Source organism: Tetrao urogallus, assembly GCF_951394365.1.
Source record: "Tetrao urogallus genome assembly, chromosome: 10".
In the NCBI taxonomy this organism is placed as follows: Eukaryota; Metazoa; Chordata; class Aves; order Galliformes; family Phasianidae; genus Tetrao; species Tetrao urogallus.
Genome location: NC_136823.1, coordinates 11,190,625 through 11,210,942, shown reverse-complemented (window position 1 = coordinate 11,210,942; position 20,318 = coordinate 11,190,625). Strand labels below are relative to the sequence as shown.

General features: G+C 45.5%; 1 protein-coding gene across 4 annotated transcripts in view; it reads right to left on the bottom strand.

The window, feature by feature from the left end:
- The window catches only part of SLC6A6 (solute carrier family 6 member 6), a gene marked incomplete at both ends in the record, with an annotated part of 79,056 nt that overhangs the window by 35,791 nt on the left and 22,947 nt on the right, over positions 1 to 20,318 (bottom strand). Inside the window, 4 exons of one of the 4 annotated variants that reach the window (XM_079540186.1) lie at positions 1,982 to 2,038; positions 6,646 to 6,711; positions 9,155 to 9,190; positions 12,794 to 12,812. In XM_079540186.1, the coding sequence (XP_079396312.1) occupies positions 1,982 to 2,038; positions 6,646 to 6,711; positions 9,155 to 9,190; positions 12,794 to 12,812 (178 nt within the window). Of the gene's footprint in view, positions 1 to 1,981; positions 2,080 to 6,641; positions 6,785 to 9,154; positions 9,191 to 12,793; positions 12,813 to 20,318 lie in introns of those variants that run through there. The other 3 variants (XM_079540184.1, XM_079540185.1, XM_079540187.1) reach the window with 3 other exon arrangements.

Sequence of the window (20,318 nt, the reverse complement as noted above, 5' to 3'; positions counted from 1 at the left end):
GATGCTTACAACAAACGTGGCACATTAACCTGTAGTATCCAAAGCTGTTTTCATCCCGACAACAACTGTTTTTCATGACTTTCTTTCATGTGCAAAAGAGCTATAAATAGACAGGTGGGAAAGTGTTTGCAGTTCCACCATAAATGATGTGTGCATGGCAAACAGCTGAGAGAGCCATATAAACTCTCCGTATGTAAACTGACAGTAGAAAGCAGGAAGACATCCTCCAGTTCACTTTTCTGGATTTTTGTGCTAGGTAAGTTTTGTGCTAGGTAAGTTTAAGAGGAGCAGAAAGCCAGGTGACTCAGTCACATTCTTTATGCAAATACTGTTGTAGGAATTGCAATCCATTGTCTGTGTACTGTGGGAGAAATGGAGAAGGGTTCTCAGTTCTACTTATCAAGTGTGGTTTGTTATGCTGCTGGATGCCTCTGTGTGGCACAAGGCCCTTGTGCACACTGAAAAGAGCAACCCACTACATCAGCTAAGGAGGATGCATAATAGAGAGAGAATGTTGCTGATAAAAAATAAAAAATAAATAAATCACATTATCCAGGTAGGCTGTATGGGAAGAGCAACTCTACAAAACTATTCCCATATTCCTTTTTCTTTTCTTTTTTTCTTTTTTTAAGCAACTGCAGGTCTCTCACATATTGCAGGTAAGATCTAGTTCATTGCTGCTAGGGAGCACAGCACTCTTCTGAGAAAGGGCACCTTCTGCTTGCATATGGATTGACACGTGGAAACCTGCTGTCATTCGGAGCTCGCCAACAGCTCTCTGCACACCACAAGCTCTTTGGCAGACAGCTGCAGGGCTGGGAAGGCGCTGAGCTGAGAAGCAGATGCTTTGTGCGGCGTTAAGTCCCTCACGTGGCCCTGGCTGCATGAGGAGAGCAGCACGTACTGGCAGAGCGAGGGCTCTTGGTGACCACTAAATCCCAGATACCCCAGAACTCTCTTCAAGGCTGCTTGAACTAATCACGGAGATACCTGAATTTCACCTACTGCCCTCATTGGAGGTTTGGCTTTGATCACCCATGAGTAAAACCTCTGTGACTTCACTGACCTTCAGTAGGAGATAATGACACGTGCATCAGCATGGCTGAATCAGAACAGGAACTGGGTACTAAACAGAGCCATAAAATAATTAGGATGTAGGGACTTCCGGAGGACGTGCAGAGCAGGCTCTTAGCAAAGCAGGGCCAACAGCTGGCCTTGTTCAGTCAGGCTCTGAAATCTCCAAGAGTGCAGCCTGTACAGTCCCTGAGCAACCTGTCCCAGTATTTCACTCCTCCAAGGTGAACAATTTTTTCCTAATAACCTGGAGTCTGAATTTTCCTATTGGGGTAAGAAAGAAGACTAGAATTTAAAGAAAGAAGAGGATTGACACAAAGTGAAAAGTGAAAACACTGAGTGGAAAGCTCAGCCTTCACATTCTGACACTGCATGTATGCAACACAAGTCATCAGAAAGAAGCAGATATAGAGGGTGTGTGCTGTGAGTGACAAATGAGTGAGCTCCAGGTCAAGTGCAAAACAAGCAACAGTCCCTACTGACAGCACATCAGAAAATATTCATGTTATGGTCAGGCTAAAAGCACATTCCTTGAAGAAAACCAAACAAAAACACCCAAATGAACAATGCATGCCAGTTACTGCTTTCCACAATGTGTCCTGCGACCCACTGTGCCACAATAAATTGCAATATGTTGCTCAGTCAGGGTGTATAACTCACACACTCGCAATGAATCTGAAGAGCTAATAGTTACTTGGACTGCAGTTGATTAAAAAAAAAAAACAACCTAATTTCCCTGTGGCAATGAAATAATCGTCATGCTTATTATTGTATCATTGTTTTCAAAATATAAAATAATGGTTTTAGTGGCAAGCATCATTAATGCCTGAAGTCTCTTGTATTCTAGGGAAATCAAATCAGACAAACTCTGGCATGCAAAAGCACATAAATAACTGGTGAATACTACCTGCGGTCTTCTGAGTCCAGATTTGCCCGATGCCAAGAGCAATCAATTCTTTTTTGGCTGCAAAGAACAGGAGGGCACTCAATACCTTGCAGAAGGCACTTGGTACCTGGCAAAAAAATCAAGCTTTCCACGTGCCGGCACCCCGTGAAAGAGCAAACCCGAAAGTGTGTATGACAGCAATGGTTCTCTCCCTTAACGAGGGAAGGCAACCTCCTGGAGACACTGCCAGCTGTCTTCAAGGTGCTGAACGCTCTCCCTGCCTGAGAAAGTTGCACCTCCTAAGCTGACTGCTTAAAAAAAAAAACAACACAAAACTGTCTTATCAAGGGATAACACGAAAATAACAAAGCATCTTTCAGTGAGTCTGAAATGCAGGAAAGATTTTACCACTAATGAGACATCAGAGATGCTTAAAAGCAGGGACTTGGGCAGCAGCACAAGAAAGTGCGTGCGATTACAAGAAATTTCTTCTTCCCTAATCAAGATCACCCAAATGAGCTTGGGCTACACCAAGACCTCTGAGAACCACCAGAAGAATATGGTTTCAGAGTGCTAATGGAGTTTTCCATCACAGTGAGATGATTTAATGGGGGAAAATATCCTACACAACAAGTTCTATGTAATACTCGTATACATTTTAAATAAGTCTGCTCAGGCAGTACTATTCATTAGCAAAAGTAGATCAGTAAGATCAGAAGCTGGGATTCTGCCTGCACAGGGACTCAGATCTATTGCAGACATGCCTCAGGGTTCAAGGCCAGCAGGACTGATCCCTGAACAAGGGGAACTGGCTCTGACTCTATCTGAACTGTGATAAAGCAATAGCAATGCCGCTGGAATCAACAAAGCTCTGCTGGAGTAAATCAGTGGAGAATTACATTCTGATTTTGTGTGCCTTTGCAGCTAATTTGACAGGCAGTATTAAACAACACTAAGATCTCAAAATGTGACTTGGAAGGAGTAACATAAACAAACATCTCAACCTACAGTGCTATTGCTCCCTGATCCCTGAGGAGGCAATTACTCCCTCAGTGATGTTCTGTGTGGCTCAAATACAGCAACTGCCAGTACAAATATTTTCTTTCCTTTTTTTTTTTTTTTCTTTTTTTTCTTTTTTTTTTTTTTTTGGTGGTGGTGGTGGTGGTTTTGGGTTTTTGTTTTTTTTTTTTTTTTCCCTTTATCAACCATAGAACCTAAGAACCATAGAATCGTTTGAGTTGGAAGGAACTCTTAAATGCCATCTGGTCCAACCCCCCTGCAATGAACAGGGGCACCCTCAGCTCCATCAGGTGCTCAGAGCCCATCCAGCCTGACCTTGGCTGTCTGCAGGGATGGGGCACCACCACCTCTCTGGGCAGCTTGTGCCAGTGCCTCAGTGGCCGTACTGTAAAAACCTTCCTTATAGCAACTCCTTATAAACCTCTCCTCTTCTAGTTTGAAACCATTTCCCACTATTAACCAGCCAGGATGAACAACAGTCTGCTCTGCCTATTCCTTCACCTAAAATCTTCTGAACTCCTTATCTTTTAGCGGGGTGTTTGTTTGCACCTAGCTTACCTACCTTCCTCTAGGAATGTACTTGAGAAACTAAAAGTATGCAGAAAGTGTGCAGAGCTCAGACCTTCTTCCAGTTTGAAGACTTATTCATCTATGCTGAGATGCTGATACCTCCATTTCACACAAGGAGATAAAAAAAGCATTAAGGTAATAACCACCTTCTCCTCAATGCAAACATCCTCCTTCCAGAGAATGAAATGCTGCCTTTGGCCAGATCCCATATAGCAGATATTTTGTTGGTTATTTCATGAAGCGTTAGCTGGATTTTCATTATAAGTTATTATTTTTGGCTGCTGTTTTCATGAAGCAGCTGTAATAAACAAGTGAGATTTATGTTCCTTTTTAAATTGCTTGAAATAATTAGGGTTGTTAAATTTAGACTCGGAAATGACTGATTTCTCCATTTTTTTCGTAAATACAGAAGTTACAAAGCACTCTACAACTACTGGTCAGGCTTGGGACAGCATAGCATGTTGTATACTATCCAAAATGTGTTTTAGATGAGGAAATGATCTAAGTTCTCCAAACAAATGCTTTAAAAGTAAGTGACAATTGTGCTAACTAGTTTGAACAACTGCACTGTGTGTTCTTTTTCTGCAGCCTGCCCTTTTCTGGCTTCTTTTAGGTCCTATTCTGATCTACACAGGTGTGAATAGATACCCTGAACCTGGATCATTCCAGCAATCTGAACGGAAAGCAGGACCACAACTGAGGCCCAAAGCCAGAGCAGACTTCTGCAGCTGACTTCCTAGCTTGACTAGCTTCCTAGTTTATACTGCATGCAATTATTACAAAAGCTCGGACCCATGCCAGGTGTTCAAACTCCAAACCCAGAGCTTGTGGCTTCCTCTCATTTCTGCATCATTTATTTTTTCCAATCGTTCTCCCTCAACTACAACTTGAGCTGCTGACAGTCCAGATACGTATTTAAAATAGAAATGATGCACCTCCCACCCCAATCTGGGCACTTCACAGCCTACTGCCGCATCACAGATCCTGAACCAACAAATTTCCCTCATGGAAGCACTGAATAAACATCTTCTTAACAGCTTTCCACCTTCAGGAATGTTTTTCAGGATTTTTTTTTTTGGGGGGGGGTTGTTTTTTTTTTTTTTTTTTTTTGGTTGGTTGGTTTTGTCATTCATCAACCTTACTGTTTTTTCCTTGTGCAGACACCAACACCTCAGCAATCAACATTTCCTCAGTGCAGCGGGGCAGACAAGCTGACAATATCGAGGTCCAGGACTTAGCTTTATGGTTCAACCATAGGGGTTCTACCAGATGGTTCTGCCAGAGGGGACAGGTGTTGTTCAGCTGACTGCAATCCCAGAGGAGGTGAGAAAAAAGTTAATTGTGATGTGGAAAGGCCACATCATAGCGTACACAGAAGGAACACAGCAACAACATCTCAGCTGTTTAACAAGAAGAAAACATACAACATGAAGGAAAGGAGAGAGACCTGTCCATTTTTACTTGATGAATTTTTATAACTAGAAGAAAAACTAGGGGAAAGTATGCAAACAGGAATGATGGAAATGGAAAAGGATCCCAGGGTAATCTGCAGAAGACAGATGTGATAGGTAGTAAATTACAAAATTGTTAGTATTTCTTTGCTCTATAGATCATAGAACAGAAACAACTTCTTTTTAAAATGAAAAAATCCCAGAGCATTAATATCAATACGTAGGAATACTGTCTTAAATCAATCTGAGGTAAAATAACCAAGTGGCATGAAATGGGATGGGGCTTTGCTGCTAATAAAAAGCCCTACATCTCAGGAGAGCAGTCACATTGCTGTGAACCCAAGAAAGACCTAAAGGTGACTGCAGGTAAGATTAGCCATGTAATTCAGTTTCTATATGTGGTGCTTCTGAATGATGCAGAAGAAGGGGCAAAGCCAGGCTATTTTTGGATCTGTAGATATGAAGGAGTGATACAGAAATCTAAAGCATGCTGCCATGTCAGAACAACTGCGTTGGATATACAGTCTGAACTGTTCAGCCTCCACAGATTATCAAGGAGATAGAAAAAGTGAAGAAAACACAAAAAGGACAACAAAGAATGATCTAAGGAGAGAGTAAGAGAGATAAATTAATACGGTCTATAAATAAGAAGACTCCTGGGCTGTGATCCACCTATAAATACCTTCAAAGTACTATGTGTAGAGGCACATAATTAATCTAGCTCAAAAGACAGCAGGACAAGGAGCAATTGCTTAAGTGTAGGGATGGAAACATTCAGGATGTACAGTAAGAAAAAGTTATTTGAAGAGACACAACTGCTCAACAGAACAGATTCTACAGGTGTGCCAAGGCACACTTACTGAATGCATCCAAGAATAAGTGGCTCTGGGAAATGATGTAGTCTCAGCCTTCTATAGTCCAAAGAGATCACCACAGACCAACTTACTGATCTTTTAGTATCTTTCTTAATGGATTATATGAAAGACTGCTTTTTTTTTTTTTTTTAAACAAACAAAAAAAACAAAAAAAAAAACAACCAACAAATAACAAAGAAATAAACAAAATATCCACTAACACCACACAATTAAATGAGAACAAAACTGAACCTAGGTATACATGTAGTGATGATACATCTGCACCAGAGCTCAGACGTGGGGGTGTGCAGCACTCTGATGTGCAGCACAGGTAATGGCAAACCTCCCTAACTCTTCTCCTGGTTTTTCAGCAGGATGTGCAGTGTTGGTCTGCAGGTAGGACAGTGTGAGCAAGACAGAAACAGCTGAGCCAACTGGCAGAATATTCTGAAATGTTCTGAATATCTCAATGCTGAGGTCAAAGGCTGATGTGGGCACTACCTCTTCCGATATTTGTGACCATCCTCAATGTTGTGTTAAGACATCTGCATGGAAGTTGCTGCATAAATCACATGCTTTGTCTTATGACTGGATGGGAACCAACACTTTGTCGTATTTATCAATTCTCAGGAGCTCTAAAATACACTTGCATTGAGAAAATAAAAACAAAACATTTGCAACAAGCCTTAGAATTTTTCAAAGACAAATGGGTATACACAAACGTGAGGAATATAAACCCCAAGTACCATTATACCCCCCCTTAAAAAGATCCCATCCCAACTGCACTCACCAATCGGGACTTCTGTCCCCTCCTCAATGTAGATGGGCAGTGGTGATTCCTCCATAGGATGAGGCACTGATGGAAAGTAATGAATTGTGGTAGTATTTGTCGCAAAGTGACTACAATAAGATGGTCCCTCTCTTATCATTACCACTACACAAGGCTGGTTATTGGCACAAAAAGTCCCTTCTGTCATAGCGACTGATTTGAGGGCTGACCCCCCATGGTGCATTTGGCACCTCAGGAGTTGGCCCCATCTGACTGGGCTTGGAGGAGCGTGGCTGCCCATCAGGGCCACCATCTTGCAACAGCCTCGCTAGGCCCATCCCTGGGGTTTAACTCTTTCAGAAGCCCACACAGTTGAAGAAGCTAAAGGGAGCCGATGCACAGACAGGCACAAGTAGAGTTATTGAGTCAAAGTCGTAATATTTCATGCACAGAACCAGAAGAGAGAGGCTCTGATGCTTAAAGCTTGCCGTTAGCTGTTGAAAAGCCACAGCAGGTGATGGAAGGTTGCACCACAAATGGCCTATGGACCACAAACCTTTCATTGCTCATTCATTTTGGAGCATATGTATTGGACTTAGGAGGCTCCTGATTATTTATTATATTGCCATGTATGGAGAAAACTCTTCAGACTTGTGCTGCATGGGGCTGCACACTCATTCTGCAGTTTCCAGGCACCATACAGCCACTTCTGTAGGGTTCATCTGTTTGGGTTCTCTGGTTGGGAGCTTCTTTTTTTAACGGTGGTTTTTGTTAGTTCGGGGTTTTTTTTGTTTTGTTTTGTTTTCCCTTTCTTTATTTTTTTCCCTGGAAAAACTCTGGAAAACACGTACACATTTTAATTTCCTACACTACAATGAAATACTAATCTTAATGATAATAATAAAAAGCCTTCTGGAATTTTTTCTTCTCCGTTGCCTTTAAAAAATGATCATGTACCTTGACAAACACACAGCCCCCTGAACTAGTCTGGGTTAGGATTCAAGCTACAAGAAAGGATGATTCCTTAGTTCTTTCTGGGGGTTCCTTCCTCTTACTATGGACTTTATTTTTTCCAGGAAGGTGGCCCTATGATATCCATAAAACCAGCCAAAGAACACTTACTGTTGAAAGCTATTAATTAAAGCGCCTTACAACTTTTCTCCTTCAAACACAACTGGAACAAAGAGTGCTTGCTGCAGATGCTTGACTGGCAGCGGGCCGCACACTTGTGCTTTGTTGGGTTCAAAGGGCCGCCGGCTCTGCCTTCACCCAACCCCACCTCTCTGACATGGAAAATGAAGGGAAGCAAGGGAGGGAACAGCAGACCACGGTTGCCTACGGAACTACCATACAAGCCACAGAAACCATGGGCTATCAGGGCGCCTTGCGCAAGCCACTTTTATCTAGAAGCTGAACTAACATTCCAGCTCAACAATAGCAAAAAAACATTTGTTACCACACCGCGTTTTGCTACATATTAACCAGCAGTTGCTATGCAAGCATAAATGGAGTGCTGCAATTCAGAGATATATGTTATTTTTCCAAAAAAATGTTCATTTATGGGAAATCAGCCTGATGTGAGCGCTCGTGGGCTTGCCATGCCACTTGACACAGTACATGCTTTGGGGTTATGCAAAGCGGGCCCTGCATTGGGAACAATGCAGTCATTTTCCTTGCTAAGCTAATTTTGCATTAAGCAATGAGACTCTTCATCTATGCAGCCCCTTAAAACGTTTAATCAGATTTATTTACTAGGAAGAAATACCAGAGCAGAGCTTACTAGGCTACTCAGAGTTTTCAAATCAGACATCTGCAAGGAAACCAAATCGCTACATGGCGTGGAGAAAACTGTTTAGTTTTTATGACATGCAGCTTTCTTTGCCCCATGAAGAATACTGTACTGGGTTCTTCCAGACCCAGGGTCCAGTCTGGAGCCAAATGCTTTCACAAAACATTTGCAACAGTATTCACCAATCAACAGTGGCATTTTAGTCTTTATGGGTATCACCACAGGTTGTAGAAAAGGCCTGAAATACTTATATGTGCTATTTGAGGCCAAATACACATACACACTCTCTCTTCCTCACACAGAGACATGCACACGCTGGTACACGTGCACGCAAACAAACGGCTCTACAGACACAACTTGGATTTTGTAGAATCCAAGGTGGAGAAGCCGATTCTTGTCATGGGGTTTGGGGGTCGGGGACTCCGAGGTGCTAAAATGAGTTCTCACCCATCGATCTCCACTACCACTGTGATATTGCCCCTTCAGGATTTACACACCAGCTTCACAGCCATGCTACTTAAATGTCTGCAGAGTTTCCAAATTCTGCAGATATGCACAGAAGAACAGCACAGATAGATTTAAGGTAACAGTTGCTGAGCATTATTGCAGCACAACTACAGCCTATCTTTACATGCTCTACAGTTGGTTCTATGAACAGATGGCAAATGTTCAGAATTGGAACGTTTTAATCATCTTTGTAAGCCTTTTGTAATTTTATAAACAAGCATAAATAACACTTACGTGAAGAAAAGTCTCTCCGGAGTGGATTTTCTCTTCCTGTTTGGAAATAAAAAAAGAAAAAGCAAAAAAAATATTTTAAAGGAAAAAAAAAAAAGGGTCCAGGAAGACAAGTCAGGCACGTTATAACATTAGCATGCATAGAGTTTTCTAAATTTCTTCTGTGTGAGCTTAGTTTTGCAGAACATCAAGGCACTGAAGGTAGTAACAATGTCAAATCAGATTGTTTCTCACCTCTTTCATTCAATGGAAAACACTGCAGAAAATTTGCCTAGATCAGTTTCAAGAGTAAGGGAACTACACTGCAGCAGTGAAATAAAATGCAAATGCCACATGATCTAAAGCAAAAAAAAAAAGAGGGAGCTTTTAACATTTTAGCTGACCAACACCCATGGCTCTACATACAGATTGCTTTCCTACCTGTGTGCAGCCCACCTACCCCACACCCCAACCCTGGGTGCTACTGCTGCACTCTGGCACAGCATCATCATTTCTCCACACTAGCACTCAAGCACCAGCTGCACTCAGACCCACGTCCTGCAGCCAAAGGCACTCCTCTGGGCTGGGCAACAAAGAACCACAACAGGAAATCCAGTAACTGCTGAAATGAATGAGCATGCCCAGGAGCACATGGCTTTTACCCGCCACCCTCACATAGCCGCATGCCATCTGCCTGCTGCTTCCCACCTACAGCTGGCTGCAGATTTGATTCACTCTCCCCTTCCAGCAGCCAAGCTGGGAAGATTTGTGGATGCTCTTGGGCTTAGTCGGTACCGATCTGCTTTTTGTTTGTGTGAATCTCGACGTGCACACAAAAACGAGGCTGACAGAAATGCAGCAGATGCTGTAGGACACCAGACACGGTTCCAGAATCACAGCCTGGCAGCATGGTAGACCTTCCAACGGCTGTCTCAGGGGGAAGGGAAGAACAATGCACAATGGCAACCCTCATTTAATTTCTACCACATTATCTTATATCAATATTAGCTATTCTGTAAGTAATTTAAAGAGTATCGCCTAGAGTTTACATGCCTTGGGATGATACTCAGCTAGCACAAATCAATTAAATCCATGGCATTACAACAGCTGAGGATTCAAGTAAGTATGCATTTATGGGAGAAATTCAACAATTGTTAAATCACTGAATTTTCATCCTCATGCTTTTCTCCCAAATGAGGACTCAGCCCTGCAAGCAGCACCCCTTCACAGGAGTGAAGTCAATGATGAGAAGTCAAATGCACTAATCCCAGTAGTTAATCTATTCAAAACTGCACTTCTTCAATGATCCACAGTTTATTAGTATGAGCAATCAAACAAGCATTACCTGCAAAAGGCTTTAACTACCACTGCTTTCCCATACATTCTCATGTGTTGTAATATGGTTAAATTTAAAAGAAACAAATGAGCATAAGCTTTTCAGAACGTGACTAAATGCCTGGGTAGGGCACCAGCGCAAAGAGATACCCCTTCTGATGGAACAGGCAGTTTCTATCCAAACCAAGGGTACTGGAATAGCAAGAAGGGACAAAATTCCAATAACAGAGGTTTGCTGCTGAGTGTTGAGGTAAGTACTGTGGACAACAGTGCCTGAGAGACACAGCAGCCTGTTTAAAGGCTTGTGCCTGAGGGTTTCTTTGGAGACATTCAGCCAACAGGACTTGGCTAGAGACCACCAAGATGTAGCTCAGTCTTGGTTCTGCAGAGTATTGGTTTAAGAGGAAACTCATTGAAATATCTGCAATGATCACCTGTAGGACAAATCCATCCCTGAGGCTTTACAAACAGCTGTGCTCAGGCATAGGGCTTCCATAAGCTTTGTGTAGAAAAAGCAAGCTAACTCAAAGTGCCTTCCTTTCTTCCCCAGCAATGCTGCACCTTTTCCCATGCAGGATTTAAAATGCACCAAAGCCTCCTGCCACAGTCCATACATTTCACCTCTGCCACGTAAGAAACAACCAAGCAACCCCCCCAAAAGCTACAAATCAGTCACTGCCAATAACATCCTGCTCTCAGCTGCAGCACAGTAAAATAAAACCAAACATAGCAGCATCTGAATTATTCTGAATTTCTGCTGAGCTCTAGACCAAAATCCCTACAGACAAAGCCCCAGGCTGTTTCACCCAGCACCCCAAGCACACAGCCACCTTCCCAGTACCTCCCAATGTCAGCTCCCGCTTTTTGCAAAGTGTGGCACCAAACACCCCTGGCACCACACATAAAAGATGCGGGTTAATAAATGACAGCGAGAAGCGGCCTTTTGTCCCCCGGGCTGTGGGGTCCGCTCCCTTCCCACGCGGGGCAGCACGGGGACAGGTGTCTGTCGCCCTCCAGTGGGTGCTGCCTCAAAGCAACGCAAAGCAGGTGAGAAGGAGAAGAGAAGGTGAGATGCAGGCAAATGGGGAGAAGAGAAAAAACACATGCAAAGCAGAGAAAAGGAAGAGAAACACAAAGATGCTATCTCTGAAAGTGCCAAAAATAAAGTTTCCAGTATCAGCCTAACCAAGGCAACAATGACATCCTCCAGGCACACTCGTGCTTCAGCCTCAACAGTACTCGCTCTCACTGTGTGCGGATGAGTGACTCCGTCCTGGTGCTGCCTGCCTCCATTACTCACATTTTTCTTTAATAAAAAACAAACCAAACCCACCTCTGGGCAACCCCACCACTGCGCTTCTGTGACAGCCTTCGGGGAAATCTCTCTGCAGTACTCATGCAAAAGCAGACAATGAGAATAAGCAGTGAGCTCACCCAAATCCTAACCCTGAAGTAAACAGCCAGCTATCAGAAACATCAAGGCTTTCCACCAAAGCCTCTCACCTCCAAACTCCACAGCAGCAGGTTTTAATGGGCTGTTTTACTCCCAACTCCGTGCAAACTAAACCGGTAGCAACTGTCACCCAAGCACCAAATTACACTGACAAGCCTACAGACAGGGCTGCCTCGCTTTCCTGCTAATACAAAACATTTTGTCACGCAAGCAAAAAAATACTGCAGTTACCAAAATAGCACTTCCAACGTAACCAGCTCCTCTCACAGCATTTTCTTAATGCCTTTCCCAATACGGTTAAAAGAATGAGAACGAACCAAAAACTCCATCTCTACACCTCGGCACAAACCGTGCTGGAATACATGTGGAGCTTTTTCTTCGCATTTGCATCTTCCCCCACTACTTTTTCCATCAGCGATTTCCTTTAAACGTAGCTCTTATTAAACAGCAGAAATCAGCTTTTACAGTTTCTGAATACAAAGTTGTGCCCCTCTCAGAGCTGCCTATGAACAACACAGCTTGTCTTCTGTTTCCTAGCTAACACACAGTTCGCACATTTCTTTGCCCGTGTGGAATAAATTCTCCCATGTTCTTATATGGAAACCTCGCAAATCCTCCCACACGCTGCCTGGTAGGGGTGAGATGGGCAGCCGTTATCCTAAAACCATTGGGGGAAATGTGGATCCCACTCATCCCAGAATCATCACCCCACACTGAGCTCCACACCCTGCCCTGTGCAGCCCCAAACCCATCACAACTTTGATTTGAGCTCGCCAAGGAGCAATTAAAAAAATAAAATATAATATAATATAATAAAATAAAATAAAATAAAAAAAGAGGAAAAGCAAAGGAAGAGCAGCAGCGGTATTACCCACCAGGTAGGCCCACGAGCATCAGATGCGGCATCGCCTGTATCAGCCTCTGAACTCGAGGTTAGTGCACGGCAGCCAGAAAAAACACAGCGGGCAGAGTGGGAGCGGGAGGGGAAGGCGAGAGAAAAAGGGCGAAAAAGAGCAACGTGCTCCGTAGATGCGCTGGAGGGCCGCCAGCAAGTGGGTAATTACACCGCTACAAACTGTTATCTCGAAAAAAAGTTAACGCAAGGTGGTGATGGGGAGGGGTGAGGGGGGATGAAAATAACCGCTGGGGAAAAAATAAAACCACCCGGGTAACGAGACAGCTGGGGAGAGGAGGGGGAGGTTAAGAGACGAAGAAAGAGCAAATAAATACACGGAGGGGGAAGGGAACGCGCAGGCAGCGCGGACAAAGGCAGGGCGCTGCCGGCCCGGTTCGGCTCCGCTCCGCTCCGCTCGGAGATGCACGGCGCAGCACGGCTCGGCTCGGCCGCCCTTTGTTCGCAGCTCCGCTCCGGCCCCACCGCCCGCCCTCCCGGGAGGTGCCGCTACCTGCGTCCGCTGCTGCCCGCGGTGCCTGCGCGCCGTTGCGCCCCTGCGGCCGTGCGGAGCGTTCGGCGGAGCGGTGCGGCGCGACTAACAGCGCCGAGCGGGAGGAAACGGTAATTTATAAGCGCTTTCTTCCTGACCTCTCGTGTCTGTTGTCTAATGAGGGAGCTTTGAGCATCACCCATCCTGCTGAGTGGAAAAACACCGGCACGGCCTCTTCTTTGCTGGGGAGGGGGGAGCCTAAAGGAAGGGGTGTGGGGGAGGAGGGGCCATGCCGCAGACACGGCGGCGGAGCTCGGGCTGGCAGGCGGCCGCGGGGCGGTGGGGAGGGGCGGGCGGGTGCGGGGCAGCGGCTGCGGCCGCCCGGGGCCGGGGCCGGTTCCCCCCCCGCGCCGCCCCGCGTGCTCGCGGCCGCAGCCTCTCCCGCTGCCCGAGGGCTCCGCGCGAGGGTTTCGTTTCTCGTCTGTTGCTATTTTTCCATTCCCGCACAAAGAGAGCCCTTCTCTCAGACAAAGCATCCGGCCGCGCTACCCGGGAGGACGACGGGCGCTCGGACTCCGCGGTCGGTGTCGCTCCGAGTTGGCTGGGGGGCATTATATGTGCCGGGCGACCCTTTCCTGCTGGGGAGAACGCGGCCGGCAGGTGCCTGGGGAGCGGCACGGACCCGGCAGCACCGCTCTCTGCCTCCTCCCCGCCCGGCTTCGGCCGCGCTACGAAGTGCGGTGGGGCGGCCTCAGGAGAAAGGAGCGGAGCAACGGTTTGTCCGTTTGTCCCGCATTGGCTCTCGTTTCTCCGAAAGCCTGTGGTGCTTTCCTCATGGAGTCTGACGGGGATGTGGCTCAGAGATGTCTCTCTGCTCTTCTACCCTCATCTACTGTCGTTCTGTGAATAAAGGGTACGGCAGCATGTAGGCTCACTAAGCATTTTCATACAGCCCCTGCAAAGAACTGAGATGCACTGCACTGTAAAATACCGTTCATGCTGCAGAGCAGCAGATAAAGAGATCCCTCTGTGCTAACTTCGTACGCTGCGAGCAGCAGGGATTCAGCCAGAAGGAACAAACATTCCCGCCAGCACTGCCGTCAGGCTGTCCCAGACACTGACCTGAACTTCCCACACCACCGGGATGGTGCTCGGTGAGTGACACCTATGGAGCCCCTCACCTACCACCCGGATAGTGAGGGAACCGAATTCCATCACATCGGCCTTAGGGACATCTCTAGGAAAAGCTGGTTGGTGCAGAAGCTTGGGGAGGTGCACTGGTTGCAGGCAGGACACCAGGTGCAGCGTGCCACAGCCACAGCATCACAACTCGGAGCACTCCCTGATTTCCCAGCACCGAGCTGGTGGGAAAAATGAATAGACCTCAAACTGAAAGATAGATACAGGTGTAAGATAGACTCAGCTAATTGAAAAGCTATCTGCTCTGACAGACTGGTTTAAACTAATTACACGATGTAGTGCATGCTGCCACCTACGCCTTATGAATCAGGTTTCTTGCACTGCAGCTCAGCATCCGCGCGCATCCCTGTGAGACTCCACGGGGGACCGCAAACCCTGACAGCCACAGCCGTGCTGGGGAACGAGGCAGAGCATTTCCCACCTGCGCACTGCAGTGAGGATGCCTCGATGCCGATGAGGAAGCGGCAGCAAAATGCGAGTAGTGGCTGGAGCCTCATCTGTACCGCAGCTCCTGCCAGCACAGCTGTACCACTGACAGCAGCGGAACATTTTGCTCAAGTTCTCTAGAGGAATCAAAGCCTGTATTTTCTGTCTCTGGCTCTCTCTTGTTCTGTTGTTCCTCGTTCTTTAGAAAAAAAATAAATAAATCAGCCACACGCAGCACGTGGCTGCTCGCTGTGTTTGGGGGAAAAATTGCTCGGGGGGGAAGGAAAAAAAACAGCCCAAGCTGTTTTGAAATCAGTAGTGTGTAAACAGTACCTGGAACTGAGGGGAACAATGATATTAATTAGTACTTCGGTGTCATAAATATGTGCATCGCTGCCTGCTGTTTCAATACGAGACAGCACAACTTCTGTGATGGAGCTTGGAGCGTGCTTGGGGAATGGCACCACTAATGCCTCCTCCAGCTCTTATGTAACCGACATCACAAGTCAGAGCCCAAATTGCAAAGCGTAAGCATGTGCATCATATTAAGCATGTAAACAGTGCCTTAAATTACTGTCCTTTTACTGATGGTCTGCCTTTAATCTACTGCTATTTCTGTTCCTCAGTTCCGTTCATTTCAATACGCGATGGTGCCATGAATAGCAGAGCCAAGCGTCACCCTTTCAACAGCACACCATGAAAATGTTCTTCCAAACTGAAATAAATTCAGCTCAAACCGCTTTGGTTACAGGTAAAATACAGTCTGAATGACTTGTACACCAGGCCTACAGCATATCCAGTGGTATGATGCTATGGAAAGCCAGGATACAACGCTGCAGTGCTTTGCACGTCACCCAGCATGGCTGGTTTTTTCACACCTGTCCAAGGCACAGCTTAGCGGTGCTCTTTGTGTTCTGCCTCCTTCCCACAGAATGTATTCCCCATTTGCACGCAGATCTCCTGTCTGGAGTTTTAAGGTGTTAAGTGCTGATGTTGTGAGCACCTCTTGTATCTGTTTAATCCAATAACAGAACTCGTCTTTAATCTCCACGTCTGGGTCACAGGTTTTAAAAAAGACACTGGGCCAAATCCCCAGCTTGGCTCCGGCGTGTGGAAATCTACTGAGATGGCACAGAAGTTGGGAGAGATTCGCTGTGTCTGCACCATGGGAAGGAGGTCTCAAGGGGCAGTGATGGGGCTGCCTCATTTCGCACATGGATGCGTAGTAACGCAAGCGTATGGCACAGGTAGATCATGTTTCTATCATGGAGGAGGGGTATCACACCAGGACCTAAGATATGCTCATCAGCAAACCTTTAAAATTGAAGTGGATTTCCTTTTTAAGGAAAAACAACTTGTTTCTTCTCATCCTGTGCCTGCTCAGGGGAATGTAAGTCAGGACCAAGGCATGAACAAGAGACAGGTTTTGCAAGGATTGGAAAGATTTTACGTATAAAGATTAAGAATAAAATAATTATAAAAGCAAGAATTTATTCCAGGCAGAACTCTAAGAGCACTCACTATCTGTAAAGAAGGACGGAGGTAAGAATGGTAAAAAGATGCTCTGATTAAACCCACTGCATTAACAAGTCTCCAAACACAGATTTCCTGTATAAATACCCCTATACAAGAGCAGCCTTCAGGGTTCCTCTGTGGCAAAGAACCATGAGCTTGAAAAAAGGGTAGCAGATTTGGTGGGAGATTTAAGCATCATGCAGTGACTCCGCAGTGCAGATTTGAAGCATTACTGAACAGGGGAATAGAATTGTTGCTGTTGCTATTATGTACTGGGATATTTCACTAATCCACGCAACCCACTCAGTTGTTGCAGTTTTAGTTTGTATTTGTTTTAGATGAAATTATATATAGCCTGGGCAGTTAGTTTTTCTTAGTTTATCTCCTTAAATCATACGTACATAAAATATCAAACTGAAGTCAAAGCACGACCTGTGATTTTGGTACACCCCATCATGTGAATCTGCCAAGGATGGAACCAATGCACACCAGGAAACCAAAAGCCACGGGAATTCTTAAAAAGCAGCCTCAATGGCTTTACATTCTATTAAGAATGTGATTTAATACTACTGGTGGCCTATTTTGCTTATGTTTGAAACTGCTTGCCCATTACAGGATTGCTTCTTCTGGTCGTTTCCATACATCGAGGTAATTACCTGTTAATTTGAGGCACTTTGCAAATCTGAAAAGCTGAAGCCTTTCCAAAACACCAGGCAGGTCTAGAAATGCCTCCTCTTTAGGAGCTGATTCCTAAAGTGAGGGGCAAACCCAGAGGGACTAAACTGGGCGCCAGTGGTCACACTGGTGTCTCAGGTTAACTGACAGCTATTTGGAAATAAAAAAGCTCCCTGTGCCCATAGGATTTTCAAGAGCTCCTGAGCAATTTAAAACCCTTGAGTGGAATGTGGCATAGAATGAAAGCTATAGGTATTATTAAAGAATGTATCCAAGCTGAAAGGCAGCCGGCTTCATAAAAGTGAGCTAAAAGCAATAACAGGGACTCAGCTCTGCTGGGTGCTGCAGGAGCTGTATGTTTTGCATTTTGGAAGTCATGTCCAAAAGAATGATCTTTTTTTTAACTTCGCTGTTGCTATTGGGGAAAAGCAGTAAAAGAGCCGTGCATAACATGAGGTTAAGGTAATCTGATTTAGAAAATAAACAATGTGTTTTCATCTTTAATTCACAGCCGGTCGTTTGGGATCCAACATTAAAAAACATATAAATTCAGCAAAGGTTTTGAAGGGTGACTGTTTCCCTTTAAGATTAATGATAAACACACTTGTGTATTCAAGGGAGAATAGATCCAGAGTTATGTAACAGGATAAAGAAACAAAATCCTTTTTCCTTAAATTAAAATAACCGGTACGTGTGTGGATTTCAGTCAGTCACCAAAAATTCAAGAAAGCCATTTTCGTTCAGCTGCGTCCCACATGCTAAATGCTGGGGTAACTCTTAACAGAGACACAGCAAAGAAGTGCAACAAGGATGTGTTGCTTCTGTTTGACTCTTCTTTTCCAGGGGTCCCTGAGAAATACTCTGCAGAATTTGTCCTGTGCAAAAATCCACGTCTGTGCTCTTCGTTTCACTTACTGCTGCAGAAGGAAATCCAATGACTGCGCTTCCCAGAAAGTTCTTCTATTTTAATTAAGCGTACCTAGAGCTATGTGTATACTGCCAGATGTACTACTTACATCTTTTAATCATTTCTTTATTGCTTGAAATAATTGCTACGTAAAAGCTCTTATCAAACCTTGCAATGCCTGCCTGAATTTGCCACCTGATTGGATGGGACAAGATCAACAGGTGACAGATCTGTTAAATGTTGCCATTGTTCTTTGCTGGCTTTGTCATATGAAATTTGCAAAAATAAAAGACAACAACAGCAGCAAATGAACAAACAAAAAAGAAAACAACTTCCCACCACATACCCTACATTTTCCACTTCTGTATTTTGCAAGAGCACTCATACCAGAAGTTGTGCATCAGAATTTAATATATAAAGTTCCTCTTTATCATATGAATTCAATTTTCCAAAAGAAGGCAAACAATACTATTAATAACCGAGATACAAGGCCTGAAAAGGCTAAGTCTGAATGTGCTTGCTGCAGAAAAATGTCATCTTGTTGGATCTAATTCTGGAATCAGTACTTTGCACAATGCAGAGCAGGCAGAGATTTGCATAGAAGGGCTCTGCTGGGTTAAGGTGATGCTCACTCCTGCGTGACAGAAGCATGTGGGTGCAGAGCTGAGCTGCAAGGAGCTCTGTGTGCAGACCAAGTAAGTCGTGCTTGTGTTGGCACAGCCTTTTGCATGTCCGCACTCTGAGTTTGCAGTCCTGAGAGCAACACTGTAAGTCTGGGCAGTTTAAGCAGCATTCCCCTGGTGGGGTGAGTCCTGCACCTGCACTACACCAGTGGCACGAGGTGTGCTTGGAGCTGATGCTGTTTGCCCTGTAGCAGAACAGGGCTGCAATGACACAGCCGATCTACAATTTTGAACACCCGCTGTACTCCGGCTTGATATTCTGCCTGCACAGAGATTTCCTTAGCCTTGCAAGCAGAACAGTTCTTGCAAAGCTGGGGCGGTTATGGGGCATTGCAAAGGCCAGGCAAAAGATGAGAAGTCATGGGAGGACGTAGGCTAGGAGATGGGGAAGAACTTGTGGCAGATGCACTGACAGCAATAAAAAGTCAGCAGGGTCTAAGGCTGCTGTGCAGATCCCTTTCCATTCCATCTGCAGCTGGTCACCATGCTGAGCTGCCCTGACTACGTGCCAGGTGACAGTGGGCACTGCAGGGGAAGGCAGTGCTGAGTTGCACGGTGGTGAGCCTACCTATGCTCCCACTGATCCAGACAAGGTGATGGATCACACCCACAAAGAGAAAGAAGTGTGATCACTCAAGTATATTCCTCATGCTCATATTCCTTTCTATTTGCTGGGGGGTCCCCCTGCTCCCTCCCCTCTCAAATGATGGTGGAACACTTAGGAAGAGTGTATAAAAACTGATTTTGAAGTACCTAGTTTATTCTGACAAATTACATTGGCAGCGGCAGGCAAGCAGTAACAGAAAATACCATAAGAAACAAAACCGCTCCCAAATGCACGCTTTTACTGGTTCAGACAGATAGAGTTTCTACTTAGGTGAATTAATGTGCTGCAAGCAGAGAGAGGAAGAGCATCAAATGCTCGAGCATCCAGAAAAAATAGAGAGAAAATTTAAAATAAACCCTGCAAGCTATCAAGCAACTGCTCATTCAGCTACATGATTTTAATTAACAGAACTGGAACGCAAGCATGTAATATAAACTTAAAAACACAGCACTTTGGTTTTCCAGCCTACCAGTCCAAATGCAAAACAAACTGCTTGCGTCTGGTGGCTGGGGCAGGGGAGCCGGCGCAGGGAGCTTCGTGGTTAACCCGCAGAGCACTGTGCTGCCCTTCTGCGGAATGTCACACAGCTCCTGGCACGTCCCTGCCCACTGCCCTTGGGCGCAGACACTTGGAGCCATCCCCACGTGCCCCATGGAGGATGCTTGGGCTTCCACGGCTGCGGCAGTGCTGCTCCAGAGGGCAGCGATGTCACTGTGGAGAGGCGGGCAGCTTGGGTGACCTTGAGCCTTCCTAAGCAGTTACCTTTTCTGGGCCTTTGGCACGCTCTCAAGTGATCTTTCAGCCAGAATCTCCACTGCCCAAAATAAAGTCAGCAGCATTCAGCACGGCATCCCTGCATGGATACCTGACGCTGGCTCTTGACCTGGGCAGGCGTCGGCTGTGGAAAGTTTGCCCGGGTGCTTCCCAGCAGCTTGCTCCTGGCCTGGCCCCACGCCAACGTGACTCACCGTGGTGTTGTCAGCAAGGGCAGAATTTGAGGGA